The sequence below is a fragment of the Lagopus leucura genome, unplaced genomic scaffold (assembly GCF_019238085.1).
Source record: "Lagopus leucura isolate 7727_CA_CO unplaced genomic scaffold, USGS_WTPT01 Super-Scaffold_100028, whole genome shotgun sequence".
In the NCBI taxonomy this organism is placed as follows: Eukaryota; Metazoa; Chordata; class Aves; order Galliformes; family Phasianidae; genus Lagopus; species Lagopus leucura.
The window spans coordinates 3,625,139-3,641,044 of record NW_024962279.1 but is presented as its reverse complement, the minus strand read 5'-3'; the positions used below and the strand labels follow the sequence as shown (position 1 = coordinate 3,641,044).

General features: G+C 40.6%; 1 protein-coding gene across 1 annotated transcript; it reads left to right on the top strand.

Annotated features, from left to right (window-relative positions):
- The first annotated feature begins 528 nt into the window (after nt 1-528).
- On the top strand, nt 529-15,593 carry TMF1 (TATA element modulatory factor 1). The gene is made up of 17 exons (XM_042880920.1): nt 529-709; nt 1,204-2,441; nt 4,503-4,606; nt 5,431-5,557; nt 5,823-5,928; nt 6,092-6,234; nt 6,794-6,960; nt 7,103-7,259; nt 7,651-7,743; nt 8,556-8,712; nt 9,158-9,350; nt 9,947-10,016; nt 10,106-10,198; nt 11,198-11,308; nt 11,901-12,047; nt 12,459-12,584; nt 13,122-15,593. Exons 1-17 carry the CDS (start codon nt 568-570, stop codon nt 13,263-13,265), a joined length of 3,318 nt encoding a protein of 1,105 aa, XP_042736854.1. The 5' UTR covers nt 529-567; the 3' UTR covers nt 13,266-15,593.
- The last annotated feature ends 313 nt before the right edge of the window (nt 15,594-15,906 follow it).

The following is a 15,906-nucleotide window of genomic DNA, read 5'->3' as shown; positions in this document are numbered from 1 at the left end:
GGAATGTTAAAAGGAGCATTGCAGGCTGTGGGAGCAGTCAGTTCAGGTACCGAGCTTTATAAAACTCTATTTGTGGTATGCTTCCTGCTGCAACCAGCAGCCGAAGGAGGCATTAAGGAGGGGTAAGTGCATATGAGCCTCCAGTGTATGTCTGGAAGATGGAGGGGACGGTAGAAGAGGCAGCGACGGCCCGGCAGGCCGCGACACTTCCAGGAACCACAGACAGCCCTCCTGGTGACAAGCGCTGAAGCGGAAGCGGCCCCTCACCGCCATGACAGGTACCGAGGCGGAAGTAAACGTGATGTTCCTTCCGCCATGACAGGTACCGAGGCGGAAGGCCTCGCTCGGTCTCGCTCCGCCTCGCGCGACGTGTCGGAGGGCCGGCTGGCGGCTGCGCGAGGGCTGTTTGCGACGTGGAGCGTGCGGGCGCGCAGGCGCGGAGCCGAGCCCGGGGTCGCCGGCTTCGCTGCTGCCGGGGAGAGGGCCCTGCGGGCCGGGGGGTCGCGGCCGCGGCCTCGCCTGTGGCCCGGGGCTGCCGCCTCCGAGCGGGAGCGGGCGGCGCCGAGGATGAGCTGGTTCAACGCCTCGCAGCTGTCCAGCTTCGCCAAGCAGGCGTTGACCCAAGCCCAGAAATCTATCGACCGGGTGTTGGACATCCAGGCCGAGGAGAGCCCCTGGCCCGACGCCGTCATCCCCGACTACGGCGACGGTGAGCGGGGCAGCGGCGAGGCCTGGGCTTACAGTGCGTGGGGCGGCTCCCCTCACGGCCTCCCCTCTTCCCGGACCCTATGAACCCTACGTGGGCTCATCTCCCCTGCCCCTCTCCTCTTGGAAATCCTCTGTCTCGGAGTTATTGCCGTAATTTTGTATGGCTTCTTTCAGGCCTTGCTCAAGTTACTGTTTAAGATGGAGAGAGAGCGTGTTTGCTTTGCTCGGATGCTCTTACTTGCTGGAGGTGTCTCGGTCCACCTTAAGTCCTTGAATTACTTTGTCTTCCTTCTTTTATTTTGTCTAAAAATCAGCTCCAAGCTTTGGTAAGAAGTGTTAACCAAAATGATGCTGTTTGTGATCATATTAATATTTGCTTTATATGATGCTGAAAACTTTTCTTCTGAACCTGTTGCATAGTTGTATAAGAGATTGAAAAATTAATAATTTCGAGCTTTTCTTGGTCTACATCTTTGTGCTTTTTAATTGTTTCAGGAACAAATTCTCTTATAAGTGGAGGATGGGATACTTCTTCTTGGGGTTTAAGTTCAAATACAGAACCACAGAATCAGCCAGTATCACCAACTGCAATCACCAAACCAGTGAGGAGAACAGTAGTAGATGAATCTGAAAACTTCTTCAGTGCCTTTCTCTCTCCAACGGATGTTCAGAGCATACAGAAAAATCCAGTGGTGTCCAAACCTCCGGCCAAATCACAGCGACCCAAGGAGGAGGTGAAAAGCACTTTAAAAGAGCCTCAGCACTTCAGTCAGCTGGAAGTACTGGTGACTACAGAAGCAGAAGTAAAAGATTCCTCTGTAGGTGGCCTAGCAGACTTGAAAAACATTGATAGCTCAAAGGAGAAACCAGAAGAGAATTCTGTGCTTAAATCTAATGCTGAGCGTGAAGAAAGCACAAATGAAGTTGCTGACGAAAAGGCGTCTGCTCTCAATTTGAAAGAACCTGAGGATGCTCTTAATGAAAAATCCAGTGTGGGGACAGATAGAACTGGAGATGCACTGGGTAGCAACTCACAGCCTCTTAATACAGGTACAAAAGATGTGGGCTTGGAAACTAAAGAACAAAAAACTGAGGACAGGCAGAGCAATACACCGTCACCCCCAATAAGCACTTTCTCCTCAGGAACATCCACAACTAGTGATATTGAAGTTTTGGACCATGAAAGTGTAATAAGTGAGAGCTCAGTCAGTTCAAGACAAGAAGCTGCAGATTCCAAATCCAGTCTTCATCTAATGCAGACATCATTTCAGCTTTTATCTACATCTGCCTGTGCAGACTATAATCGTTTGGATGACTTTCAAAAAATGACCGAAAGCGGCTGCTCCTCTGATGCCTTTGAAAGAATAGATTCATTTAGTGTACAGTCTTTAGATAGTAGAAGTGTAAGTGAAATAAATTCAGATGATGAGTTATCAGGCAAGGCTTGTGCTTCAGCATCTGTTGCTATCAGTCCTTCTGCGCCAAAGACAGAAACAGTTGCCACCCTGAAAAGTAAATCTGAAGATGTGAATGACAGTCCTGTGGTACACACTGAGGAAGCTGAGATGGAAGAGAGTGGGAGAAGTGCAACACCTGTTAATTCTGAGCAGCCAGATGTTTTGGTGTCTGCTGTGCAAACTGAGGAACAGGTTGGGAAAGAGGAGACTGAGCCTCAGCCCAATGCTGATGGAGAGGTGCTGGAAGGGGACTCTGAAATGGAAAAGCTTAAAAAGGTAAGCACAGAAGTTTTGCAAACACACCTGATTCCAAGCTGATCTCCCGTCATCTCGTGTTAGACATATTAGCCTTACCTCAGCTGAACTGATTAATACCGAATGAACTTAATTGTAGATAATTATTTAATATTCTGCAGTGGAAAAATATTGCTGAAATTTCTGGTCAAATCATTTTGGATTTCGCTTGTGTTCAGTTACCGGTGTTGAGAGTTAGAATCATAGAATCATAGAATCACTAAGGTTGGAAAAGACCTAAAAGATCACCCAGTCCAACCGTTCAAGTTCAAACCGTTCAGTTGTGTCTGGTGCAGGCAAACAGGAAGTACTGACAAGTCAAATGTATCAACCGATTAAATTAATACAAATTCCTTTTTTTCTGTGGGAGTTGGAAGAGATTTCTTGAGGTATTTTAATTTGGTTTGTGAAACTGCAAGCCTTTAGTATTTCATCAGTAAACTGGGGAGTTTTTTTGCAAGCATTTTTTCACCCAGGTTTGCAAACTGTCAAGGTCTGATTACGTTGCAGTAGCATTACTTGTGATCTTTGAGGTCAGTGGCAGTGTAAATTGCTTTGTTCTAGATAAATTCATGTGTTAGACATAATCTGTACTTTAAAAAAAAAGGTTTGTTAGGCATTAAATGGAGAAGAAAGTCATACATATTGAATAGGAGACATTTGAATGGCTAGTTTAAATAGATGGAGTGTCCTTCACGTTTACTTGTTCCTGTGTGGAAGGCTGAACTTGAGCTTTCTGCACTGTTTTATTTGGCCCATTTCCTTTGTCACCTTCCTGCCCTTCTGTTCTTGTCTTTACATTCCAGCATGCCTGGGCACATTTTACTCTGTTTTTTCCTTCTGCGTTTTGTTTCAGGCAGTGTTTTGCACAGTATGTGACATAGGTAGGCCTTGCTCCTGGCTGTGTCCTGCTGGCATGTTTGCCATACCAGTGCTGTCTCTAATGCTAATAAGGGAGAAACAATTGCATATGGGGCTCATACAGCCACAACATGATTTGCATTTTAAGGAAAGCTTTTTTTGTTTCTTTAAATTGTAGAGAATATCAGTGCAAATTCCTTAGGGAAACTCCACAGTCATGGAATCTCCTTAGGTTTACATAAGTCTGCATAAGTTTTCCTAATGCACTGAATAGTTGTTAATGGACCACAGCAAATGTTGTCTTTCCCTGACCATGTAATGCCATTCATTAATAGAATCAGTTTGATTTCTTTATGTTTTTATATGTTTGTGTTATTTCCCTCTATTTAGCTTTCAAAAATCTGATGTTAGATGATTTTTTTATCAGCTCCACACCCGTGTGAAGGTTTGTTTTCCTCATCCAATATTGACATTTCACAGAAGAGACCTCTTCAAATGTGAATCATTCCTTGACTTTGTAAAGAGTGGGATGAGGAGCACAGTGTTAGTCTGAGTGTTTAACATCAGCTGTAGTTCTATAGGTCACCAGCTCTGTTTAAAAGCTTCGCAATTAAATGTAACTGCTGCTCATTTTGTCGAGGAGCTCAGCTGAGCCATATGTGCTCTCTTAGAAAGGTTTTTACCTCTAGGATAGAAATCTTGTGTTTAGAAATGACTCAGTTCTGAGTAAATGTAGCAAACGCGTGGTGATCTTCTAGCTTCATGTTCCTGAAAACCTTGAGAAGTTTGAAAGTCAACTCTTTGAAAGGGTAGATAACAGCAGGACAAGGGGAAATGGTTTTCAGCTGAGGGAGGGAAGATTCAGGTTGGAAGTCAGGGGGAAGTTCTTTGCTATGAGAGTGGTGAGGTACTGGAACAGCTGCCCAGAGAGGTTGTGGATGCCCCATCCCTGGAGGTGTTCAAGGCCAGTTGGATGGGGCCCTGGGCAGCCTGGGCTGCTATGAAATGGGGAGGTTGGTGGCCCTGCATGTGGTGGGGGAGTGGAGATTCATGATCCTTGAGGTCCCTTCCAACCCTGGCCATTCTGTGAGGGAATGATGAGAGGGGAAAGGGGAAACCTGCTATTTCTGTGTTTTCATTGTCCCATTAATCCAATCTTGATCTGTAAAAAACACTGTCCAGATGATTGATTCGTTAAATGAGAAACTGGAGAAGAGAGAAACACAGTTACTGAGTACAAGTAAAGAGAAGGCGCGGCTGGAAGAAGCTTATGATAACCTAAAGGAGTAAGTATGGAAGTATACACAGGCGTTGGTCTAGCTGTAACTTTGTTGTAATGCACACAGTAGGTGAAATGGTAAAACATGTACTAGGTCTCACCAGAACAGAGGCTGTGAGGGATATGCAGTATTTGGGGCAGGTGGAAGTAGTGCTTGCACGTGCTGTGACAGTATTTCTTAAAGTTGTTATTTCTTGTGGCTGCAACTTCTTTTGGGAGGGCCAATGAAAGAGGCTTCAGTGAGGAATGGGAATCAGATGTACGGTCAGATTTTGATGTTAATAAAGATCCTTATAGTAAGACTGGGATCTGCTATTAAGGGAAACTGCTCTGGTACAAAGAGATGAACTTGATTTACTGTGGCATTTGCTGACTAAAACACAGGCAGTGGAAGCACAGTAGGAGGGCTGGTTGTAACTAAAATATGAATTCATTATTTAACTCAAGATAAAATGCAAAATGAAAAGTTGAATTTGCCAGTTTTACTCATCAAATATGAATTCTAGACATTTGCAGGTAATATGCAAAGGTATTACCTAATGACTAAATTGATCTTAACTTAAAGATGTATGTATTCATTTCCCCTGTATATGATACAGATTAAGAGGTTATTTGGGAATAACTTGATTAAGGGGCAAAACTCGTAAGGCCTATTTAGCATCTTGTTGCTTTCACTGGTAACTTAGTGGATTAATAAAGGTCTTTGATTGGTACTTCTTATGGATGTGTGTAAAAATCATAAACATATTTTAAAAGCATTTAAACTGCTGCAAAATGTTTGGAATGTCACATCTCTGTAAAACCGTTCTGAAATGTTAATTTTAAATGCAGTGAAATGTTTAGAATGAAAGAAGAAACCAGCAGCATTTCATCTCTTAAGGAGGAGTTTGCACAGCGAATAGCAGATGCTGAAAAGAAGCTCCAGCTAGCATGCAAAGAAAGAGATGCAGCTAAAAAGGTAATCAGCTTTTATTGAAACAAATCCTTGGAATGTGTTAAAAATTGATGGAATACAGCTCTGAGCAATCCCATTTGGCTTCGAGTTTAGCTTTACTTTAAATACAGTGTTGGATCAGGTAACCTCTAGAGATCCCTTCCAGCCTTTGTTGTTCTTGAGGAGCATTTGGAGATGGAAGGGGAAAAGTAATAGGTGATCAGCATAACCATGAATTTATCCATAATACATCCTACTAAAAGACCAAGTGTTTTGTTCTGTTATTTAGGAAGTAAAGACTGTTAAAGAAGAGTTGGCTACTAGACTTAATACCAATGAAACTGCTGAATTACTGAAAGAGAAAGAGGAGCAAATCAAAGGATTGATGGAGGAAGGTATGAATTAAAAAAAAAAAAAAAAACAAGTAAAATCTGTAGAATGATTTGAAATGTGCTGTATTTACATTAAAGCCTTTGTTACTTGGCAAAGAGAATGCATCATTTGAAGACTATTCATAGAATAGCAGGCAATAGATGCTAAATTTTGTGTTTTCTTCAGGAGAAAAACTTTCCAAACAACAACTTCACAATTCCAACACTATTAAGAAATTAAGAGCAAAGGAGAAAGAAAGAGAAAATATTAACTCAAAGCAGAACAAAAAGATCAAGGAACTGGAAGAAGAGTTGCAGCATTTAAAACAGGTGAGATTTGCTTTTTTTCACAAAAGCTTTTTAGTTCAGCCTTTTGGGGAAGCTGTAGGTGGACTTATTTTCTTGTTGTGTTTTGCTGATGAACTGTTCTCTACTCTTATTAGTGGAACACTGAGATGCAATTTCAGTCCTTTCAAATTGCAGTCGCTTCTCTTTCCTGCTGTTTGGTTGCACTTGTGCTGCTGATTTTCAGGCTGACCAAATTCAGTTTATTAAATTTTGAGTTGAAAAACCATGGCCAGTTTTTGTTTTTTTTGTTGCTGTTTTTTGTTTTTTTTTGAACTTCGATTTGTTACTCAAATCAAGATCTTAAAAGCTGAAGACGTAACATGAGGAAGTATGTGAAACTGTAGTGGTGGAGTGAGTTCTGGGGAGGTGACCTTTTCTCTTCCCTTTCTATTTTGGCAAAATATTAGATCACTTCAGTCATTTTGTGTAAATTAAGTCTGTATCTGTTACCACATTTGTCATTGTCCTCACTCAGGTGACATGATCTACCCTGTGCTGTGTACTGGAATTAGTCTGTTGCTTCTTGTTGGCACCCTAATAGGTACTTGATGGCAAGGAAGACCTTGAGAAGCAGCATCGAGACAGCATTAAACAACTGAATGTTGTTGTGGAGCGACAAGAAAAGGATCTTGCCAAGCTTCAAGCAGAAGTGGAAGACCTTGAAGAACGGAACAGAAGTGTCCAGGCAGCTCTTGACAGTGCATACAAGTAGGCAGATATTTGTATGTCTGTATTCCACTGTAGAATCTGTTTCAGTGTCTACTTCTTGTGCAGTGCTTCCAAGATGCTGCAGTGATATATAAGAAGTTATTTGTGAAGTCACTGTTCACTTCTTTTCTCTCTCCCACAGAGAACTTGCAGATCTTCACAAGGCTAATGCTACAAAGGACAGTGAGGCACAAGAAGCTGCCCTGAGTCGGGAAATGAAGGCAAAGGAAGAGCTTGGGTTAGCACTGGAGAAGGCCAAGGATGAGGCACGGCAGCAGCAAGAAGCTTTGGCAATTCAGGTGTGTGTTAAACATGATGAATGAAACTTCCTAATTGAACAAACAGAGTGTGTATGGATGGTGCCAGGTACATCTTCCATAAGGTACCAGGCACAAAAGAAGATGGAACTAATTTCTCAGACTTTTAACTAGTTGTCTAAATAAAGTGACTTTGACAGTCTGTTTGCTAAGCGTGTAGTATTCATATCACGATGCAAAGGTTGAGAAGTTTAACTGGACACAGCTTTTTGGGATAAACAAATTTGTCTATCTGTGCATATGTAGAACTTAAGAGTTAAACTTGTAAGCAGACACACCCTGTTTGACTGTGTTTGAGAGCAGCAGAGGACTGTAGCAGTTAGTAGATGGCAATGTTTGGTAAGAGGTTAATGACAGCACCTTGTTTACCTAGGTGGCAGACCTGAGGCTAGCTCTGCAACGTGCAGAACAGCAGGCTGCAAGAAAAGAAGACTATTTACGTCAGGAAATCAGTGAACTACAACAGGTATTCGAGCAAATAAGCAATGCCAATGCATATCTGTAAGGAGGGTTCTCAAAACAAAATGTTTATGTGTCATAAATATCCTGGAAGAGAAGTTTTGTATTCCCAGTTTTTCCCCATATAGAAGAACAATAAAAATGTGTGATCAAAAGATGTTGCCTTTAATATTGAAAACAAAATAATAATTTTAAAGTATTTTAAATGTAATTCTATTCTTCTTGTACGAGACAATGTGCAACCATTAAGTTTGTCTTCTAAGATTTCTAGCTAATAAGTTTTGAATGACTCTTATCTGCTTCTTAAGAGATTTTTTCTTGGTCTTAAAGTTCAGATATTTTGTTGTTAAAGTTCTTCAAGTGGTGATGGTGTCCCAGGGGAAAGAAAACTTATGTTTGGAGCACAAAGGGATTTGTTTGTATGGGCTGAAACTAAGCAGAATCATGCATAAATGTGTAAGTGGAGGATAAGGAGAGAGGTGACCTAAATTAGGGGCACTGTTTGTCTTGCTGCAGTGTTTAGTGTGCTGCCAGTATGAACTGATAATTTGCTAAGCTGATTAATTCAGGAAGCTTCAGGTATCAGAATGCTGAGATAAATTAGGGATAAATTGCTTTCTGCTCTTGAAAATGTAAGTGTGTGGGCTGTTGTTTTGTGATGTATCCAAAAATGGTGCACCTCTCTGCTGGGATTGCAGACTTCACCGTTGTTTTAATCTAAAGGATTTTAGAACACGATGTGTTCAGATGAGTTGTGTGATATCATTTAAATTCACTGTATGGTTTTAATGCTTTAATACATTGAACTTGTGATTTCAGAGACTCCAGGAAGCAGAGAGCCGGAACCAAGAACTAAGTCAAAGTGTTACGTCTGCTACACGGCCTCTTCTCAGGCAGATAGAGAATTTGCAGGCCACGCTGGGAGCACAAACCTCTGCGTGGGAGAAATTGGAAAAGAACCTTTCTGACAGACTTGGTAAGAAGTTTGTAGCTTATGCTGAGCTGTACGACTCTTGTTGGAAGATGTAAAGTAACTGAAGGTAAATTTAAAAGGGCTTAATGTTTGCCCAAGGATCAAGTGAGTGAATCGGAATTGGTGAGCACAAAATGCATTCCTGTAAGGAAGGATGTGTGGGTTGTATTGCCAAGGTACATAACTCACTGATTTTCTTTAAAACAGAGGATAACGGGACTGTAAGATAGAGGTGTTACACTATGCATGTACTTACAGCATCTAAAAGAAGCATGAACACTGAGGCACTGAAGGTAGACTGGCATTTAGGGAAAAAAAGATAGTTGCTTCAAAAATACTGACAAAAATGCCTCAACTTCCATTTTGATGCATAAATAATTGACCCACGTTATAACTGTGTGAGCAGAAAAGGTAAATTCTGTGTTGGTTTGTTTTTGTTTAACATTAGGTGAGTCTCAAACTCTTCTAGCAGCAGCTGCTGAGAGAGAACGGGCCGCTACAGAAGAGCTTATGTCTAATAAAGTTCAGCTGTCTTCTACTGAGTCTCAGAACAGCCGCTTAAGGCAAGAGAATAGTCGTCTCCAGGCTCAGGTGGAAATGGAGAGAAACAAATTGAAGAAAATTGAAGTTGAGAACAGCAGGTAAGCAGAGTGGAATAAACCATCCATTGTAGAAACATCTGCTGCAGCTCTTTGACTTCAGGCTGGATCTTTGAGTGTTGATTTCGATCCCCGGAGTGTTGATAGCACTGTTTAAAAACAAATAAACAAAAAACCCAGTTCTTAAGAAAGCAGCCAACTTCTTGAGGGTACTTTTGTTTCGTGCTAAAGATTGTCTGAAATATGGCACTTCATAATGTTTTAACATCTTGAAGCCGTGCTTTTATTAAGCGACTGTGCTGATAAGGACATTGCCAAGCGTGACATCAGATGGTACAGAGCATCACTTGGACCAGTTTGAATCAGCTGTCCTGGTTGTGTCCCTTCCCAGCTTTTTGTGCTCCCCCAGCCTCCCTGCTGGTAGGGAGGCATGAGAAGCTGAAAAGTCTTTGACTGTGCAAGCACTGCTCAACATTAACTAAAACATTCTTTTGTTACCATGCCTATTTTAATCAAAAATCCAAACCGCAGTATCATGCAAGCCTGTATGAAAGAAATGAACTCTATCTCAGCAACGTCAGAACAAAAGTAAATACAGAATACTTATTTTTTGACTTTTTGTTCCTCTTCAATGGTAGGTATGAGGTTGAACTAGAAGAACTCAAAGATGAGTATGCAAAAACTTTGGAAGATGCAAAGAAAGAAAAGGTATTGTCTATCTCAAGTCTGCTTCAGCTTTAAGCTGTTAATGATACCTATGCCAACAGGGGGTTAACAACCTGCATTTACTTTTGTAGGCACTGCTGACTACTCAGTTAGAAATGGAGAAAATGAAGATTGAACAGGAAAGAAAGAAGGCAATTTTTGCACAAGAAGCAGCAAAGGAAAAGGTACCAAAGCTTGACATTTCTGTTCAGTTTTATTGAGGCTATCATTATTCTCTTAGATATCTAGAAACTAAAACTGTGGCAAGCAGCAAAGCAGCTTTAATGCAGTACAGTATATTCTGAGTGTACACATTAGAAATTTGGCTTTTTCTTTATTGTGCTTGCCTTTTATTTCGACTGAAGTATGTAATTTGTAAAACTTGCTGAAGGAAGTCTTGAGTACTAATTCATTTAACCTGAGAAAGATCAAAACTGCATACTGGTTATTCTGATCTTCTGAAGCTACTTGTTTCCTCTGCTTAGGCTGCTAGCATTGCTTCCACTGAGTTCCTGTTCTGAGTTTCACATAGTTGTATGTAATGTACTGCATACCTTCCACTTTGAGTCACAAAATAGTCTTGTAGTGTCAGTAACTTCTAATTAGCAGTTGATATTCAAGTGAAACTGCTTCTGTTGCTGGTTACTTCCTCTCTCTAGTGTCAAAATGTAATAGCTTTATCCTTGAGAGAGGGTCCTAAATTTTCAGATGCTGACTGTAAATGAGATCAGTCTGTTTGGAAGGTATGACAGTAATACAAGAAATCTCAGAGTTAATTTCTGAAACACACACACAAAAAAACAAAAAAAAAAAAAAGGAAAGAAAAAGAAGAGAAGTAACGTGCACTCCAAAAAGTGGCATACTTTTGGGTTATGTTATTCTTCCTGTGATGCATTTGGGCATCTAAAACTGCTTCTGCATCTCCCTTGCCTACTGAAAGAGAAATTATTTTGTTGTAGTTTGCAACTTGTGTCTTTTTTGCTTGAAAAGTCTAAAGAGTTAAGCAAAGACTAGAAGTGTTAGTAGCACAACAGTTCTTCATCGCTGAACTCATGTTTTTTACTTGGTGAGGAGGGAAGGGCAGTCTGTTTTTACAGAATCTGTCTTTCACCATCTTGTGGACTTTCTTCTGTAGCTGAGTGGTGATAATGTTTGCCTTGTTGGCTTTTTCTTTTTTATTTAAGGATCGGAAGTCATTTACAGTTGAAACTGTTTCAAGCACTCCCACTATGTCTCGCTCTAGTTCCATAAGCGGAGTTGATATGGCAGGCCTTCAGACCTCTTTTCTGTCACAGGTATTGTATAACTGTAATCTTGGCTTTTTTTATGTACTTTTTTTCTCTTCAGGAAGCTTTATTAATGTTGAAAATGACTCTTGAGAACTTGCTTATGAGATGCCTATGACTATAAAGCATCTGTGGAAGACAGCAGGACCACAGTTTTACTGCAGACTGATACACACGTGTATTGCTGCTGAGTCCACATGACCAAATTCAGCTAGAAGGTTTGAATAACACTGGTAGAAGTCAAACCACTGATTTATCTTCACAAGTAATCCTGGTGTAGGGTGCATGCCCACTCCCTAGGCTGCATCATTGACTGTTGTCTTTGTGAAGCCTGCTGCTTTCATGTGGATACAGCTGTCGATGTCCGAGTTAAGTGGTAGTTGTAGGATGTAAATACTTGCCAGTAAGGAGCTATCTCAAACTCTGAATATTCACCTTAAGCTCTTGTTTAAATAAAAAAAAAAAAGAAGGTTAAGTATTGAAGTGCTTGCTTAGCAACAGTATAATTGTAGTTTTTAAGTGACGTAATAAGTTAGGAGAGAGGGGATTTAAAAGTGGTTACTTGTGAGATTTTAAGGTTGTCTAACTTTTCTGTTTGTAGGATGATCCTCATGATCACTCATTTGGACCAACAGCTTCCGGTGGGAGCAATCTTTATGATGCTATAAGGATGGGAGCAGGTTCAAGTGTAATTGAAAACCTTCAATCACAGTTAAAACTAAGAGAAGGAGAGATCTCACATCTACAGGTACTGTAGTTACTCTTATAGAGATGAAATGCAGCACTTTTAAGGTTAAGTGTTAATGCAGTCTGCTGTGTTTTACTGGTTTTATACTCAGAAAGTTTGATTCCTCTCCTTACTGCAGTTCTGTTAATTCAGAAAGCCACTGCACGAGTGACCAAGTAGATAGGGATGAGTAAGAGAAACATTTGTTGCTTCCTGTTTTTGTTTTGGCAAGGACTTATCAAGAAAACTTGCCTGTCTAAAACAAAATGAAGCAAAAAGCACTGATCAGATCTGAGAAAAAAGTGAGAGTGCTTCCTCCAGATGCTATTTCTTAGTCCAGTTCATGAAAAATCCTTAGTGTTTTGAAACATTTAGATTTAATATGAAAAAGGTGATTATCTCTTCCTCCTAATTGTGAAACATTTCCTTTAGCTGGAAATTGGAAACCTGGAGAAAACTAGATCAATAATGGCAGAAGAACTGGTTAAATTAACAAATCAAAATGATGAACTTGAAGAAAAAGTGAAGGAAATACCAAAATTGCGTGCACAGTTAAAGGTAAGTGTATTCGTGTTGTAAATCTGATAGAGTAGGCTTTTTTAAATCTCTATCAACTTACATTAAAATATATCTCTAATCATTTATGATTATGATTTAGATTTCTTTGCTTATTAGGAAACTTGGTAATCCCTGCTTCATGACTGATAGTCACTTTCAAAATGTCCTTGTTAAAAGCATGTGCTTTACATAGGATTGTATGCTCAGTTAGTGAGAGGTCATTTCTGCCACATAAAGGCAATCTTTTTAGTAGGGGAGATGTTTTGATAAACAGCATGGATTTATGAGACTTCGATTTAGAGGCTGAATTCGTCTGTGGCGGTGATATAGTTAACAGGACAAATATTTTAGTCCTCTAAATCCAGCTGTATTCAGAGCATCAAAGCATGAAGAGCTTGCTTTGTGCACCACTGTAAAATAGTCACACTTTGATAAAGTGACACTGCTCATTTTCCCTAGTAGTGTAAAAAAACACTGTTCTAGCAGCAAGCCTATAAGTTGAGTGATGGTCTGATAGCAAACCACATGTTATTGCAGGACTTGGATCAAAGGTACAATACCATTCTTCAGATGTATGGGGAGAAAGCAGAGGAAGCTGAAGAGCTCCGGCTGGATCTTGAGGATGTGAAAAACATGTATAAGACTCAGATAGATGAACTTTTAAAACAAAGACAAAACTAACTCCTGCTGGAGCTCCTCACGTGATATGGTAACAGATTGTGTAGATATTTGTTTATGTAAATGCTGGATTCAAATGTCTTGTTTAAAAAAAAAAAAAAAAAGAGAATTAAGTGTATGATAGAAAGTGTGTCTATACAATAGAGTTCATATGTTGACAAAAATCAATGCTTTAAATGTCTTCTACTGTCTGCAGTTAAATTATTTGTGCAATATTTAAAGAAAATAAGTTATCTCTGTATTTCTGTTTTTACTAAAAAAGGACCATTTTACTTACAAAAACACTAGCAGGAAAGATGGTTGTTACCTCATGAGACAGCACTGAAAGGCATGAGATTTACAAGTGGCCCTTCATATTCTCATAGACCAGTGACAAATGAGAAGTCTTTTTAAAATGTTCTTTAGAAGAGTTTTTTCTAAAATTTGACCAGATCGTTTTTAGTAATGAAATAGCAGTGGTTTGCTGTCTGAAGGATGATTGGATGTATATATATTTTTAAATAAAAGAATTGCTGCTGCTCTCATGTAGTCATTCCTGGTATATAAATAGCAAGGTTTAGACAGAACTGGATTGCTGCTTAATATAGTTTTCAAGCAAGTCTCCAGTGGCTGCAAAGTATTTCTCATGCCATTCCTTGAGTGAGGTATTGGTCAAACAGCATCCACGTGGCTTGATCCTTAGCCATGTTTTGGGTCATGTCAGAGGAAACTTCGGAACTGGACCCTTGGGAATGCTGAGAATCAGGGGAAGAAGCTTGCCTCCTCCTCTTTGCATTCCAGCCAGCAAATATTTCTCTTTATCTCAGAGCTGTGGCTGTGATAGACACTCGTGTGAAATACTCCACAGTTTAAATTCTTGGCCTGTCACACTGTTGCCTCCACTGTGAGGGGTTTCTTTTGCGTTTGTGTTGGAGAACACTGTTTCTGCTTCTGTATTCAGTGGACAGAAGGAGGCAAAGGGTACAAATGATGAGAAGCTGCTTTTGGTGAAAAGCCTCTCAGAATTTATCACTTTGCCATCATAGTGAAATGTTCTCAGTTGCTTTAAGTTAAAAAAGAAAAAGCCCACAACAAAAAGACCAACCCAAAATGAAGGCAGTTATCAGAACTTACTGATTTGCAGCATGCTAAGTCAGCCAGAATTATGATGTGCAACTGTCAGCTCATCCATTTCTTGAAAAGCAAAACAAAGAACAAAAGGACCCCCAAAACAATCCATACACCCTATTTCATGAAGATTAATGTTGAGAAACAGCTGTTATTCTTTGCAGAGAACCAGTAGTTTGCTCTTTTTACGATCTTGGAAGACAAATGGAGCACTTTGAAGATGTATAGAAACCACTTTATGGCTTTTATTTGGACTTAGAACTGCCAGTGTTTCTGAAGGTAACATTTTCTTTCTAACGTGTGTGTGGATGCTCCTTCACATGCAGGTTTGAGCACCTCAAACTGTCTTGTGCTTCCAGGAGGGAAATGAGAAATTAACACGCACACTCAGCGTTAACATTTTTTAGATACAAAAACATTTGAGATTTTTAAATTTTACAAAAGCAGATGTAAATAGCTGTATTGACTCTTTCTGGATTCTTTTATTCTCATTCAGTGCAACATTTACTATCACACAGCAATCCAGGGGCCTACTGTGTCTTAAGCATCAAAGCCTTAGAAACCAGAGTAGCTGCTGGAAGGTAATGTAGACTTCAACGTGTTTTGATTCACTTTGATATCATACCTGTGGGCTTGTTTTGAGGAAATGTTAATGTATACCAGGACATTTGATGCTTGTTGCTATGAAAAGGAAAAAAAAAAAAAAACATGCAAAAAGCAAGCATTTAGGTCACAGTGCTGCCATCCTCTTCCGTTTAAATTTGTTATTTTTAAGTAACCCTCGTGGAAGCAACTAATTTACAGCCCATTCTCACTGCAAGTGTGGAGGAAGGTTATTTAAGGGCTCCCTCAAAGTATGCTGTTCAGAGGGGTCTTATTTCATGCCTTTGGTAAATGAGGGCAAGGCCTCTGCCAGGGGAGGTGGGTTTGGATGAGTACAGAAGGGGCTGGCATGGTGTTGGGTTGGTGTTGCCTCCTCCAGCAACAAAGAAGCAAGCTTTAAAAAACCACACGTATCCATCCATTGGAAAAAGGGTTGGTTCTGTTCATTTTTGTCCCGTTAACATGTTTGTTACAATGCGCGTTTTGTTAAGGGCTATGGAGGTCCTAAATAAGGAACAACGTGGGTTACCCCGCGGTGAAAACGGGACTTTGGTTTCTAATTGTAAAATGTGTACAGACTGTACAGAGCACGGGTCGGGGTGAAATAAAACTTTATGCTAAGCGTGGGCTCCGGTTCTGTCTGTCAAAGGCTTAAAGCAGCGCTGTGGGTTTTTCTTTTCGGTAGGTGAGGACCGGCAGCTTTTGCGAAGGGCTGCCCGAGGGCTCCGCGTATTCGGAATTTCACTTCAGCTCCACGCGAACGAGTCACGGCTATTTGGGTTACAAGGGCCTGATGTATTTATAACCGCACGGCGGTAATGGGATTAGGGATGATAGCGAGAACAGGGGCGAATTTCCTCTGCCGGCAGCAGGAAGGGGCAGCGCCTGCCGTGCCCCGCAGTTCCCCGGGGAGGAAATGGAACAATGCGGCGCT